Source organism: Aspergillus pseudotamarii, assembly GCF_009193445.1.
Source record: "Aspergillus pseudotamarii strain CBS 117625 unplaced genomic scaffold BDV38scaffold_5, whole genome shotgun sequence".
Classification (NCBI taxonomy): domain Eukaryota; kingdom Fungi; phylum Ascomycota; class Eurotiomycetes; order Eurotiales; family Aspergillaceae; genus Aspergillus; species Aspergillus pseudotamarii.
The window spans coordinates 702,524-715,056 of record NW_022475019.1 but is presented as its reverse complement, the minus strand read 5'-3'; the positions used below and the strand labels follow the sequence as shown (position 1 = coordinate 715,056).

Sequence of the window (12,533 nt, the reverse complement as noted above, 5' to 3'; positions counted from 1 at the left end):
TTCTAGGAATGGTCGCTGGTGACCAGGATCAACCTTTACCCAATTAGGAAAACAATCCAGATGCTTGCAATAAAAGTATATCAAGCAATCTTCGAGGATGCTGGCTCAACGAGACCCGGACTCAAATCAGGCCGTCATGTTGAGACAAGAGAAGCTGACCTATAAATACTCTCGCACCACACGTTTTGTGCCTTTCTGTCAACCTGAGTTCCCCTCTTCTTTTCCAAGCCCATACTCTGCGCAGACCTGACGCTATAATGCCTTTCAACTGCAGTGCTGTCACTTTCAACCCCGAAACCGATATTCCTCCCCTGGATGGCAAAGTAATATTCGTTACAGGAGGCACCCATGGCCTGGGCAAACAGTCTGTTTTCGAGTTTGCTCGACACAATCCCCGCGAGATCTGGCTCGCAGCCCGTAATGTGGTCCAGGCCAGGATTGTCGTCAATGAGATCATGCAGACTGTTCCTGGAGCGACTATTCACATCCTTGAATTAGATCTCACCTCATTTTCATCAATCGAGAAGGCAGCGAAGATATTCCTGTCGGCCTGTGACCGTCTGGACATCCTCATGCTCAACGCCGGCATCATGGCCGTACCACCAGGAATCACCAACGAAGGCTACGAGATCCAGTTTGGGACCAACCACATGGGCCATGCGCTTCTGAGCAAGTTGTTGTTACCGATCCTCGACAAGACTGTCAAGTCCGCCCCCGGCGCAGACGTCCGCATCGTCTCGGTTTCGTCAAAGGGGCACCGGTATCTTCCTCGGGGAGGCTTCCGCTTCAACTCGCTCACCACCACAGGGGACGACTTGGGCGCCTACGGACGGTACTATCAAAGCAAGCTGGCGAATGTGCTGTGGGTGAAACAGATGGCCGAACTGTATCCGCAGTTTCGGGTTGCGGCTGTTCACCCGGGTGTTGTACAGACCCAGCTGATGGATGGAGCGACAGCCTCTCCCACCGCGGTACAGGCGTTTGCGAAGGTCGCATACAGGCTGTTTAAACCGGTGGAGAAGGGGGTGTGGAACCAACTTTGGGCCTCTGTTGCACGGGACGTCCATAGTGGAGAGTACTATGAACCCGTTGGCGTGAGAGGCCGGGCCAGTGATGATGGAAAGAATAGGGAGCTGGCGCAGGAACTGTGGGAATGGACGGAGAAGGAACTCAACAGGTATCTTGCTAGGTCCGTTAAGTGAATAGTAGGCTTTGTCAATGGCTGGTTTCCTGTCTACGACTGATTGCATGTTTTGAGTTGTGAGGATTCATATCTGTTTTATTTTGAACAACCTTCCGATACGATGTGGCAGATGCAGAGCTCAACACTAGGCCACATAATTGAGGTCTCCTACAGTCCTTGAGTAACTATTCCAACGCTTTCTTTGGAGGGTGGGGGGAATTGGATGATGATGTCTATCCTCATAGCAGGATCCACTACCGTTGATATGAACAAGCATATAGTCAAGCATGTACCTCTGAGTGATGCTGCGCAGATATTACTTATGTAGCCTTGAGAATATATGATTGTGAAACTTGGATGCTGATACGGTTTTTTATATATTCCGGGCCACGCGCAAATTTATCATGCTCTAGTAATGGAACAACATCTCAAAGCTTATCTATACTCTTGTCTGGTATCAGCAATTTTGGCAGATCTCCTATGATATTCTGTGGTGAGACGTTCTGTTATATATTGAAACAAAGTCTCCGGACATCTTCGTCCCTACTGTCTCGTAGAACTTCCAGTAACTTTTCAAGCATAGTAGAAAGATCGTTAGCCAGGTTGTGTATACGCTCCTTGAGTAATTTATAACGCCTATCTTCTAAAGACTTGAAAAGGCAGCCGCGATAAAATAAGATATAGTTATCATACGGCTTTCCACCGGCAGACTAGGATTATTCAGTATTTCTCGAGATATATAATTCGATTAATAATTATCTTTTTCCTGTTTTTATGGTATACAATGTAAGCCAGGCTCGTGTACTTTCAGTTCTTATTTAAATTTAGAGAATTGTAACTGAGTACTGAGCACATTAGGGCTACTCCGTACCATGTATATCTTTGTCAGCCAACACCAAAGGGGAGATAACGTACTCCGTATGGAATGAGACGTTTGTGGTGAGCTGAACCTGGACCACAGTAGGATTAGCAAGTTTTGTGGCCCGTCAGGTAGTGGACCTGAGGGACAGGGCAACGGCTTTCATAACTGGCTGTTAAGGGATCCCATTTGTTGGCTAGGACTTCAAGTGGCTCTGCTTAAGTGGAGTGGGTCTCGACCTGAAGGACCATGTGGCAGGGCAATAAGACTCCGTGATGCTTGGAAAAAGCTGCAGCCTGCCAGGCTTGGCATTTACGAGCCGAAAGCTGTTGGCAGCGCTTCGGCAATAATGACTACAGATATTGCTTATGTAGGTTTCATCTCTTAACGAATGTGATTCCAGATAAAGGTACCCATAGTACTCTGGAGTAAGGTACACAAAACACAACTGCATCAGTATATGACTCAAAACGAATGAAGCCTTGACTATAATGATCGACCCGCATCGGTGTCTCCGAATGTCTAGCTGTTGCGAATGTAACCCTCCCAGACTTAGCATTAGAATCACGAAAAAGTTCAAGCATCAGGGTATTCGACCTTCCTAATAGGGCCGATGTTGAAAAATTTCAGTTCCATAATGCTTGGCGGCTACACCTGTACCATGGTTTCTTCTCCATCCCCATACCCAAGAGCCCCTTTGAGGGCGAGAACCCCCATGATCTAGTTTACTTATGTCTGGAGTGTCTCTCTCTTTACAGTACCTGGCTTTCGACTAGGCAACATTCGGAGCTTTATGTTATCCATGTCCTGACGCCAGTGAGTATGAAGAGCTTTCCGGGCATAGCTCTTCTGGTCGGCCTGCCCATCTGTCTTGCCAAGACCGAACCAGAGTCGGAGCCTGCCTCTGTGGACGCGGATGTCGATTGGTACGTTTTTCCTCTGCTAGCAAACCACCCCTTTCCCCCGCTAGTTTACTAATTACTGGCCTACGCAGGTACGGGAATGATGGGACTTGGAGTGCGTAAGTTGCCCTACTTCTGGCATTCAAACCCCCACCACCACTCACAAATAACTAGTGTGAACATCTGGGTCGGGTCACAATTGAAAACAGTCTCTCTTTTCCCAAGTACCGTCCATAAAAAGACATGGATCGTTGGAGGAAGTGGCTGCGAGAACTGTATGTGATGTCCTCCTTTCCCAGCAGGCATATTCCGCTGCATCTTCAATTTTTACCGCTTGTCAACTGACAGGAAAAGCTAGCTTCACTAGCGGACTGCTCCAAACGGCGAGGTGGGCTTTTTAATACCAACGAGTCGACTACATGGAAACCTCAAAGTTCAGGTCCCGGTTCGAGGGATCCTGCAACCGCAACATACGATGGGAATGAGACTATTTATGTGGACTTTCGACCGGCCACCGAACAGACCATTGAAATTATCAATGATACAGACACATGGATCGGGTTGCTAGGACTGGGCATACACCAAAGTGGCCATATCGACAATTTTGGCGTAAATGTCATGGAAACCGCATTTATAAATGATAGCTTTGCTCCCAGTGGCAGCTATGGCTACACTGCTGGCGCTCACTACCGTACGCAACACATTTCATACCGTCCATGAGGCATTCGCTAATATACATACCCAGGGCTGAAAGGCACACCGGCATCTCTGACCATTGGGGGTGTGGATCGAGCGCGCTTCTACGACAATAAGGCGATATTCCATCTCGACCGAAACGGGATTCCGGTTGTCTCACTTAATACCATATCGATTTCATCTGGTATGGTGGACGACGATGCAACTCACATGGACGATCATATAATCCCCTCGCACCCTGGAGGTAGCACCTATTTCACCCTCGACTCCTCGACGAGTTACCTTTGGCTGCCCAGTGACACCTTTGATGCCTTTGGCGCCGCCCTCAACCTCACCTATGACGATAGCTCAGGCTTTTATGCTTACGGGAATGATACATCACTCCGGGAACGACTCCTCGCCATGAACATTTCAATCACACTTTCAATCTCCGACCTCCCAGACTCTTCGCAAAGCGTCAATATAACTCTCCCATTCCAGGCCTTCGATCACTCCCTCACCTATCCATATCCAGATCTACCTTCGAAATACTCAGACACCCCACTACCATACCTTCCGATCAGACGAGCCAATACGAACGACGAACAGCGTATCGGCCGAGTTTTCTTCCAAGAAGCATATCTAGCTGTCGATTACGAAAGGGAACAATTTTCACTGTACCAAGCCAAATTCGGCACCAACCTAGTGTCATCCGATTCCGATACAGATATCGTCCCCATCGACTCCTATTTAGACAAGGTATTTGAAGGCTTACTTTCCGACAGGCCAGGTTTATCAACAGCAACAAAAGCAGGGGTCGGTGTTGGCACCGGAGCTGGAGCGATTCTGATCATTGCAGGCGCATGCTTATTCATACGGAAGCACCGGGCTGTGAGCTCCGAAAAAGGTGTTCAACTGTCGGACAGCGTAAGCAATTCGGATTCTGAGTATCATAGTAGACCAGGTGAGGTTGATGGTACTCAGGAGCGTCACCCTGAACTACCATCGGACGCGTCTTGTGCTATTTATGAGCTGCCGGGGTCTGGGATAGCCGAGCTGGAGGCTGGGCCGTCTTCCATAAGGGGCAGGGGTTGTGCTCCTCCAACAGATGAGAAAAGACATTGTTCTCGACATTCGGAAACAAGATCGAGTATTGCTGCTTCGTTGGCCTCGAGGGTCACTACGGAGAGCTCTGATGATGAAGATCATGTGCCATCGCAGAAGGGTCACGGTGAAAGCTCTGGTCCGAGCCCACCTAAATATACACCATAGCATACATCCACTTGTCTAAAGATGTGGAATATATAGATTAGATTAATACTGAAGCGTTTCATGACCGAAAGAAATAGACCAAGTTGGCGTCACCTTGATTGAGAAAAGTCAGGGTCGTACAGCCTTTAAGAGAGTTGATATTGCAAATATACTGTCCCATGTAGTTAGAAAAGATCGAATGCGACAAGGCCTGCACTATGGCTTTGATATGTACTCAAGGAGAAGGTCCTATCCACCTGCACTCGACCTGGCCTTTAACTCAACGTCCGAGGTATGTCAGGAATCTGGATGTTCTGGTTGAATATTCGAGTCATGGATTGTCCAACTTAATGTTTCCTAGTGACTTGGTCTTGACCCCTGGCAGAAGCCCCATACCCCTCTCATGATAGACATCGAGATAAGTTAAGGATTCTAGGGATTATCATCCAGCTATGTTGCATTCAATCAACAAGCACCATGAACAGCGTAAATTATAAGCCCATTAGAAAGAAGAACCAGGAAAGAAGTTAGAAGACTAGTAAACTAAATACTATTGTCCTTTGAACTTAAACCATTCCCTCAGTTTCAAAGTAATTGAGCCAGTTGGTCTGGCCTTCCATAGCATGCGACTGCCTAACTCCGGAACATAATTTCGTAGCGTGTCAAATGAGAATAATTGAAACCCTTCAATTCAAGATAGTTCACCAGTCGAATCCTGACAATGGCATCACCACCAGGAGACATAGTAGACTTAGATCATTGTCAGCATTTGATACCAGTACAAATCCTAGTGACGAAGAGCTCACATGGGGAATTTACTGTATTCACGAACAGAAGGCCTATCTCCTAGGATCAAGAATTCGATCTCTCCAGTGCCAGACGTCCGTCGACGAGTAGTGATCTCTGTGCGATGCGTTCAGGGGCGAAGGCTTCGTCCAAGCAAAGATCGATACAGATTCCCAACTTGTCAAGCAATTCATTCTTTGCTTTCTGAAACTCAGCATCTGACCCCTGCAGGATTAATTCCAAGTTTCCCCCGTACACGTTCGACAGTGTGGAAATTTTCTTCTCAAGGGCTGAGCTAAGGTCGAATAGTTCCATCCACCAAATTACCATGCAACGATCATTGAGCTGTAAACAACTTCGAGGAATCTCTACACGGTGGTAGCCTAGATTGGCCTCCCGATGAATCTTTCCCAGCCTATGCTTTTTGAACTCGCTCCAGGTATAGAGACACTCGGAGAATCCATACTGTGCTCCAGACGGGTCGATTACCCATATTTCCTCGTTGTTCAATGTGACCCGGTAGACATGGTGGTTATTGGTGTGGGTAAGGGGGATACCGTCGGGATTCTCGATGGAGATTTCCTTATTCAGAATTTCGATTGTAAGTTCCTCGATCCTAGAACAAAGACCTATACAGTCAGCAGAGCCCTTGGATACTCGGGTGGAGGGGGGAGGCTGGTCTACTTGACAAGATATCTCGAACAAAGACATAGAGAAACATTATCGCTTCTGTACACGAGCCCATCATAACAATGGCATCGAATACGCGCTGATCACCGCCCTTTAGCTCAATAGATGGCGGCCCCAGAGGTCGATAAGCCTTTGGCGTGACTTCCTTGACGGGGCGCAGTATCACTCTAGAACCGTCCATATGTCCAATTGCGGATTGGATTGTATGGGCGTGCAGGCGGATTCGATACAATACCGCTTGAAACAATGTGGCAGCCCTTGAAAGGGATTTACGGGCCTGTAGCTGCTTGCATTTGATCTTGTGCTCGATCCAGTGCTGCGTCTGACAGGTTGGGCTGCAGTACAATGTAGGCTCTAGGATTGCCTCGTCGTATTCTGGAGCTCCAAGGCATCCACTGCATCTTTTGGTCGCTGGGCTATGGCAATGGGCACAGCTTCTTGCAGAAGACGGTGGTGTGTCCATTTTTGGAGCGTATGGTGGTTTGGGAATATCTTTGGGGGGATGACTGTTGTTCTAGAGACAAAGTTGTATCCTTCATTGCCCTGTCTTGCTTGTTGTTGTGTGTTGCTGTTAAACAGATGTCATTCATGAGATATTCACTCTTTCCAGAATGAGCCATCGCCCTGTTAGTAAACTAAGTAAGCACTTTCTTACCTTCATAGATTACTTAAGTGAATTAATGTAAATACCTGTTTATGCTGGTTTAACTTTTACTAAGTACTACGTTCAGACCCTGATATCCATAGAGCGTACCATAATCAATCAATATTTGACACCACTTTTGTCTAGCCAACTTGGAATTCCAAAACGGTCAACCAAAACAAGATCAGGTATTAAGTTGGATGCAATTCGGTATTTCTGGATATTTTCACTATTGTACATTCTGCACATAGCATGAAAGGCTTCCATGACATGATCGATTCCTTTGACGCAATTATAACCACGGAGGCTAAAACATACCCTTCCTCTTTCACTCCGTACAAGGATATCTGCCTTGCTTCGTCCTTCCCCGATGGAAGAAGTGCCAGTATAGTCGATGCTCATATTGGCTCTGGCCTGCTTCATATGGATCTATCCAGGAGGGGGCTAGATGTATGTCACTATCATCTTTTGTGTAGAGCCCAAGGGTAACAATCCCCACGAAGACTTTCCATTACAATATAATAGCATTCAGCAAGTCTCATGCATGCGGCTACAGCAAACAAGAAGGCGACGTCAATCCTGTCTCTCTATGTAGTAGGGCACATACAGAGAATACGAGAACCAGTGCGGGGTTCCTACATAATACGACACAGCCACAGTAAACATTTCCAGGTTCAGCAATGCTTGGACTCTAGCCTGAGAGTAAAAATACGTGACAAGGCTGAGAAGACACAGCCACAGTGGCCCCGCTAGAATATTATCACATATAGCTCCATACCATCATCCTTGTTATTTTCTCTTTCTTCAAGTATTTCCCAGGTTATAGCACTAACCGATGGTCGTCACCATAGGACCTTTGATCAAAATATGAACTCATTCATATACGAGCCTCTCGACCTGGGCGGGCCAACCTTTCGTCTCGTCCGCCTTTGCCATGGGGACGGCCCTGATATTGACTGCGAACTCTTCCAAGCGTGGCTGTACCCAGAGCAGAGTGCTATCTCATACGAAGCTCTTTCGTATACGTGGGGCTCCACCGACATTGTGGAGAGCGTACGAATGAATGGGAAAACACTAGGTATTACGCTAAACCTCTACCTCATCCTCCAGCATCTTCGCTGTCGAGATGAGGACCGGATCCTATGGGTGGATGGTATATGCATCGACCAGGGCAACGACAAAGAGCGTGGACATCAAGTTCGACACATGGGCGACATATACAAGCAGGCCGAAAGAGTCATCTTTTGGCTGGGTCAGCCAACCTACGAGACGAATGTGATTCTAGATTCGCTACGCCAGCTCCAGAAGGAAAGTACGAGGCATCCGTGCAGAACTTGGGAACTGTCGGACCCGCGCTGGGTAGAGCTCTGGTCGACCGTACAGCCTGGCCTTATGGACAGATATCCAGACCTCCAATCGCGACAGCGCCAGGGTCTGGAGGACCTTCTGAACAGGCCCTGGTTTAGAAGGGTTTGGATTCTACAAGAGGTTGCCAATGCAAGAGCTGGCATAGTGTGTTGTGGACAAAAGTCTGTTTCGGCTCACATCTTTCCCCTCGCTCCTTTATTCATACACATAATCCCGCATGCACAAACTCAAGCGGTCCTGGATATAATGCCTGGACCATCAAGAGCCGGTACATGGTGGAATATGAATCGAGATCTTTATACCATCCTACGAAAGTTTCGTGCGAGCGAAGCGCGTCTTCCGTGTGACATGGTGTTTGCCTTGCTGGGACTATCCTCGGATGCACATGACACAGAAATGCTTAGGCCCGATTATGTGAAAAGTGAAACTGAAATCATCCGTGATGTTGTTCGATTTTTGTTTGATGACTACATATATTACACTCAGGAATCATATTTTCCCTTCTTGCGGAATTTACTACGGAACCTGGAGTTGCTCAACAGATTATATCTGCAACACTATATGGAGTTGGCAAACCTAAAGGATCTGGAGAATGTTCTCAAATATCGCCACTTTGGCATTTCAGAAACCGACATTGCAGACGCCGCACGCGCAGCCAAGACAGCCGTGAGTAACTCCCCTGGAGTTAATGTTAGAATGCCTGAAATGGCGACACCATCAGCCCTAAAGAACCTAGAGAATATTCTCAAAGTGGGGCATCTGGGTAGTGCACAGAAGAACATTCCATTCATCACACATGCGGGAGGAGCCATGCGCAAGGCCAGTAAAGAAAGCGATGAATCCATTTCAGATGGGGAAGAAGAAGAGCAAGGGTCTATGGATGCAATATGCCTTTGGCACCATCTAAAGACACTGGAGCGCCTTCTCCATGGTCACGGCTACAATACCGAGATAACAGAGGATTTCATTCTCAAGATAATATCAGTCAGCTACACTAAACCAGGAACCATAAGTTTCCTTCTTAAGCAACGAGGCAATGAGATCAACATCACGAATGCAGTGCTCATCGCCTTGGTAAGACCCAATCGCACTACCGCGGAAACTCAAGCGATTCAGGTTCAGAAACAAGACAATAAGATTAAGCTCACAGAGGCGGTGCTTAGATTAGTTCTATCGGACAAATGCTATGTCCTTGACCTCTTACATATTCTTCTCCGGCAACGAGGCAGAGAGATACAAATCACAGAGGAAGTCCTTTGCGCAGCAGTATCAAACGAATGCTATGGACTGAACTTCATAAAGCTTCTTCTCCAGGAACGAGCCGAAGAGATACATATCACAGAGGGAGTCCTTGATGCAACAGCATCAAACAGTTGGTCTGGGTCAAAGATCATGGAGGTACTTTTTGAACAAAAAGGTAACGAGATCAATATCACAGATGCAATGCTCATAGCTGCAGGACGGGATGTACTCCAACATCAACCGGGATCCGAGGAGATAATGAAGCACTACCTTAAACAACACCCTAGCAGGAATCAAATTACGAATAAATTAATTGACAGCGCAGGATGGACCCCACGTGACGTATCCCGACTACTGCACCATCTTACCGTGAGACGGTCGTATCGCTGTGGACCTAGAATTGTATTAGAATGGGAGTAATGAGCCTATCATCTATTCTTCTAGTTGTGGACTACGTACTCTGCGTCACCATCTATTTGACGCATGTCGTAGCTAGGGGTCCTTGTGCAGTTCATGTTTATGGAAAGGGGAATTGTATAGGTCATTTCCATAATGCGGGAAGACGCAGAAAAATCTGAATCGCTTGTTATGACCTTGTGAGGCAAATGACAGTATATATACATCATGGATAGCATGGTTGGTTAGGACGGCAACAAGCCCCAGCGGTCCACTTTGTATTTTGGATAGGATGAGGGAGTCTTACAGAAACACATACTCTCCTATATTTTCTACTCGCGATATATGTAAAAGCATGGGGACTTCAATCTAATACCTCACGATTGATGTTAATAGATGTGGAACTTGTGATTGGCTATTCGCTTACACCAAGTCTCATGATCGTGATGTATAGAACTATGGAGAGACGTATCTCAAGACTTGGCGACAGTAGGTCAAGTAATTATCTCTAATTTAACATAAATTGGCCTCTAGTCTAATTAGTATATAGCAGTCATCTTCACTGTACATGGACGATTTGCTCGAGACGGATGACAAAGGCTAGGGCTTTTTTTTGAGAGAAGTGATCCGATTAGCTCACTGTCTGCTAATTCTACTCGACAATTCGCTCTGTACAAGAATTTAGATGCAAGCTGCGTTCGGGTGATTCTCCGGGTGGAGGCCCCGACCCGTTCCGTATTTTGACGATCTACATCGGCATGTGGAGGAAATTGATCGGTATGGAAATGCTTATATTAAAATAATATAGCCCATTCCCAAAACCCTATCATCTCTACTTGACTATTTAAAATAACAATAATTGTCGTCAATATGGCTCTCCTCCGCCTCTCCTTAGTCGCCAGCACGCTTCTCGGTCTTACCTGTGCCGCCTATCTCCAGGGACGTCAACCAACTTCCACAAACGAGTACAACCAATACGCCCTACAAAGCAAACGACAAGCCATCCTTGAGGACTTTTCCCACATCTTTTACACCGAAAAGAATGTCGTGAAAGCATTCAACAAATACGTGACGGAAAACTACACCCAACATAACCCGAACATCATGGATGGAAGACAAGCTGCAGTCGAAGCTTTAACCCCGTTATTTTCAACAGAGGGTATGATCTTTGAAATACACCAGGCCTTCGTGGGCGGTGACTATGGACTTGTTCATGTCAAGGCTGTTACCCCCGGACAGAATGATACGGCGGTCATGGATATGTATCGCTTTGATGGATTGAAGATTGTGGAACACTGGGATGTATTGCAGACTATGACAACTGGAGTCAATCCTCATCCGTTCTTTTAATTGATGGTGGTTGAGATGTCGTTGTGAGGTTTCGCGCTGGTGTTTGGGTATGTCGACTTTCAAGGTAACATTGAGGAGAAGAGAACTATGAGGATAGGGGCATAACTAAAGAGTTTATCAGAGTTTGTTTGAGTCATCTCAGGATATTGGATGATGGTATTGTTTATTTATCACACTGCAGCTAGTGAGTGGGTCACTTCGTCTCGTTGGCATCAAGATATATAGTGCTAGAGCCGGATCAACCTAAAAATTTGCGCACATTTCTGGGTAACCTCCAATTTGTCGCTGCTCAAGATGGTACTTTCAATACAGACATGTCTCACAAAGATTATTGCTATTCTATAAACCCGATGGAAGGTCGCAAACTCTACAAATATATGTCTAATACCCTACATGTGTGCCGTGCTAGGGTTGCTGATGGTCACGCTGATCCACTTTGACCGCAACCGTGAATACTTTATTACGACCTCAGTCTGTAGAATCAGCACCGAAGCTTTGCACAACCCACCCACAGAGCCTTCTTTGTGCTGTTTTTCGGTTTTATTCTTTTAAATACCTCACCCAAAATTCCAGGGTAAAACAAGCCTTCGCATAACACGCATAGTGCAATGTCGAGTGTTAAGAATCTTCCTTCTAGTCCGCTCACTAACCATAACGATCATTTGCTAAAGATTGAACTATCTATTTAGTCTGCGTCTAAGGCTTACTTAGGACTCAAATGGACTGGCTTAACTTTAGCGCCCGATACCTACTGTCATTCATACTATCAGCTGAAATATGCGTCATGACTAGTCTCAAGAATTGGACAACCGGGGCACTACAACACCCTTCTTTTTGATAGCATTACCATGCACTGGTGTGCACGAGGGAGTGTTTTGGGAGATGACGCCGCACATCAAGTGCACTGGGCGTGGACATGATTTAGTCCCTGGGATCTGGAAGACGTCAATCTTGGACCAGTCTTTTCACGCTTGGATGCCGTGGGAACAGAATCTCGGCGAGACGGGCACATAAGTGAAATGGAGGTCATAGCTAAAGAGCTCAATGTTCATTTGGGATTATGCAATGAACACTGGAAATTTCGGCGTAGAGCCGGGTAGTGACTCAGTAACCGACAGGTTTTGCTTGCTTGGCGTGGCAAAGGGTATGGACAATGAGCGTAACTGATATACATCACATGGGGTAGCG

The 12,533-nt window shown here is 46.6% G+C and overlaps 5 protein-coding genes across 5 annotated transcripts; 4 read left to right on the top strand and 1 right to left on the bottom strand.

Annotated features, from left to right (window-relative positions):
• Nucleotides 1-196: 196 nt before the first annotated feature.
• BDV38DRAFT_153123 (short-chain dehydrogenase/reductase) lies at nucleotides 197-1,442 on the top strand. The gene has a single exon (XM_032051664.1). It carries the CDS (start codon nucleotides 258-260, stop codon nucleotides 1,200-1,202), a length of 945 nt encoding a protein of 314 aa, XP_031918375.1. The 5' UTR covers nucleotides 197-257; the 3' UTR covers nucleotides 1,203-1,442.
• Nucleotides 1,443-2,481: 1,039 nt separating this feature from the next.
• Nucleotides 2,482-4,939, top strand: BDV38DRAFT_236317 (aspartic peptidase domain-containing protein). The gene is made up of 5 exons (XM_032053452.1): nucleotides 2,482-2,968; nucleotides 3,037-3,063; nucleotides 3,119-3,219; nucleotides 3,303-3,635; nucleotides 3,690-4,939. Exons 1-5 carry the CDS (start codon nucleotides 2,865-2,867, stop codon nucleotides 4,889-4,891), a joined length of 1,767 nt encoding a protein of 588 aa, XP_031918374.1. The 5' UTR covers nucleotides 2,482-2,864; the 3' UTR covers nucleotides 4,892-4,939.
• Nucleotides 4,940-5,722: 783 nt separating this feature from the next.
• BDV38DRAFT_278475 (zinc finger MYND domain-containing protein) lies at nucleotides 5,723-6,809 on the bottom strand (the record flags this gene model as incomplete). Its single annotated transcript, XM_032058731.1, has 2 exons — nucleotides 5,723-6,285; nucleotides 6,341-6,809. The coding sequence occupies 2 exons, from the start codon at nucleotides 6,807-6,809 to the stop codon at nucleotides 5,723-5,725; spliced, it is 1,032 nt and encodes a 343-aa protein (XP_031918373.1).
• A 1,047-nt stretch (nucleotides 6,810-7,856) lies between these two features.
• Nucleotides 7,857-10,019, top strand: BDV38DRAFT_278474 (HET domain-containing protein; the record flags this gene model as incomplete). Its single annotated transcript, XM_032058730.1, has 1 exon — nucleotides 7,857-10,019. One exon carries the CDS (start codon nucleotides 7,857-7,859, stop codon nucleotides 10,017-10,019), a length of 2,163 nt encoding a protein of 720 aa, XP_031918372.1.
• An 846-nt stretch (nucleotides 10,020-10,865) lies between these two features.
• Nucleotides 10,866-11,345, top strand: BDV38DRAFT_278473 (nuclear transport factor 2 family protein; the record flags this gene model as incomplete). Its single annotated transcript, XM_032058729.1, has 1 exon — nucleotides 10,866-11,345. The coding sequence occupies one exon, from the start codon at nucleotides 10,866-10,868 to the stop codon at nucleotides 11,343-11,345; it is 480 nt and encodes a 159-aa protein (XP_031918371.1).
• Between the last annotated feature and the right edge of the window lie 1,188 nt (nucleotides 11,346-12,533).

Excerpts from the sequence above, each read along its gene's own strand:
- BDV38DRAFT_236317 (XM_032053452.1), top strand. The coding sequence starts at position 2,865 with ATGAAGAGCTTTCCGGGCATAGCTCTTCTGGTCGGCCTGCCCATCTGT. Across the intron at positions 3,064-3,118 it reads AATGATGGGACTTGGAGTGC|TGTGAACATCTGGGTCGGGT; the intron begins GTAAGTTGCCCT and ends ACAAATAACTAG. Across the intron at positions 3,636-3,689 it reads CACTGCTGGCGCTCACTACC|GGCTGAAAGGCACACCGGCA; the intron begins GTACGCAACACA and ends ATACATACCCAG.
- BDV38DRAFT_153123 (XM_032051664.1), top strand. The coding sequence starts at position 258 with ATGCCTTTCAACTGCAGTGCTGTCACTTTCAACCCCGAAACCGATATT.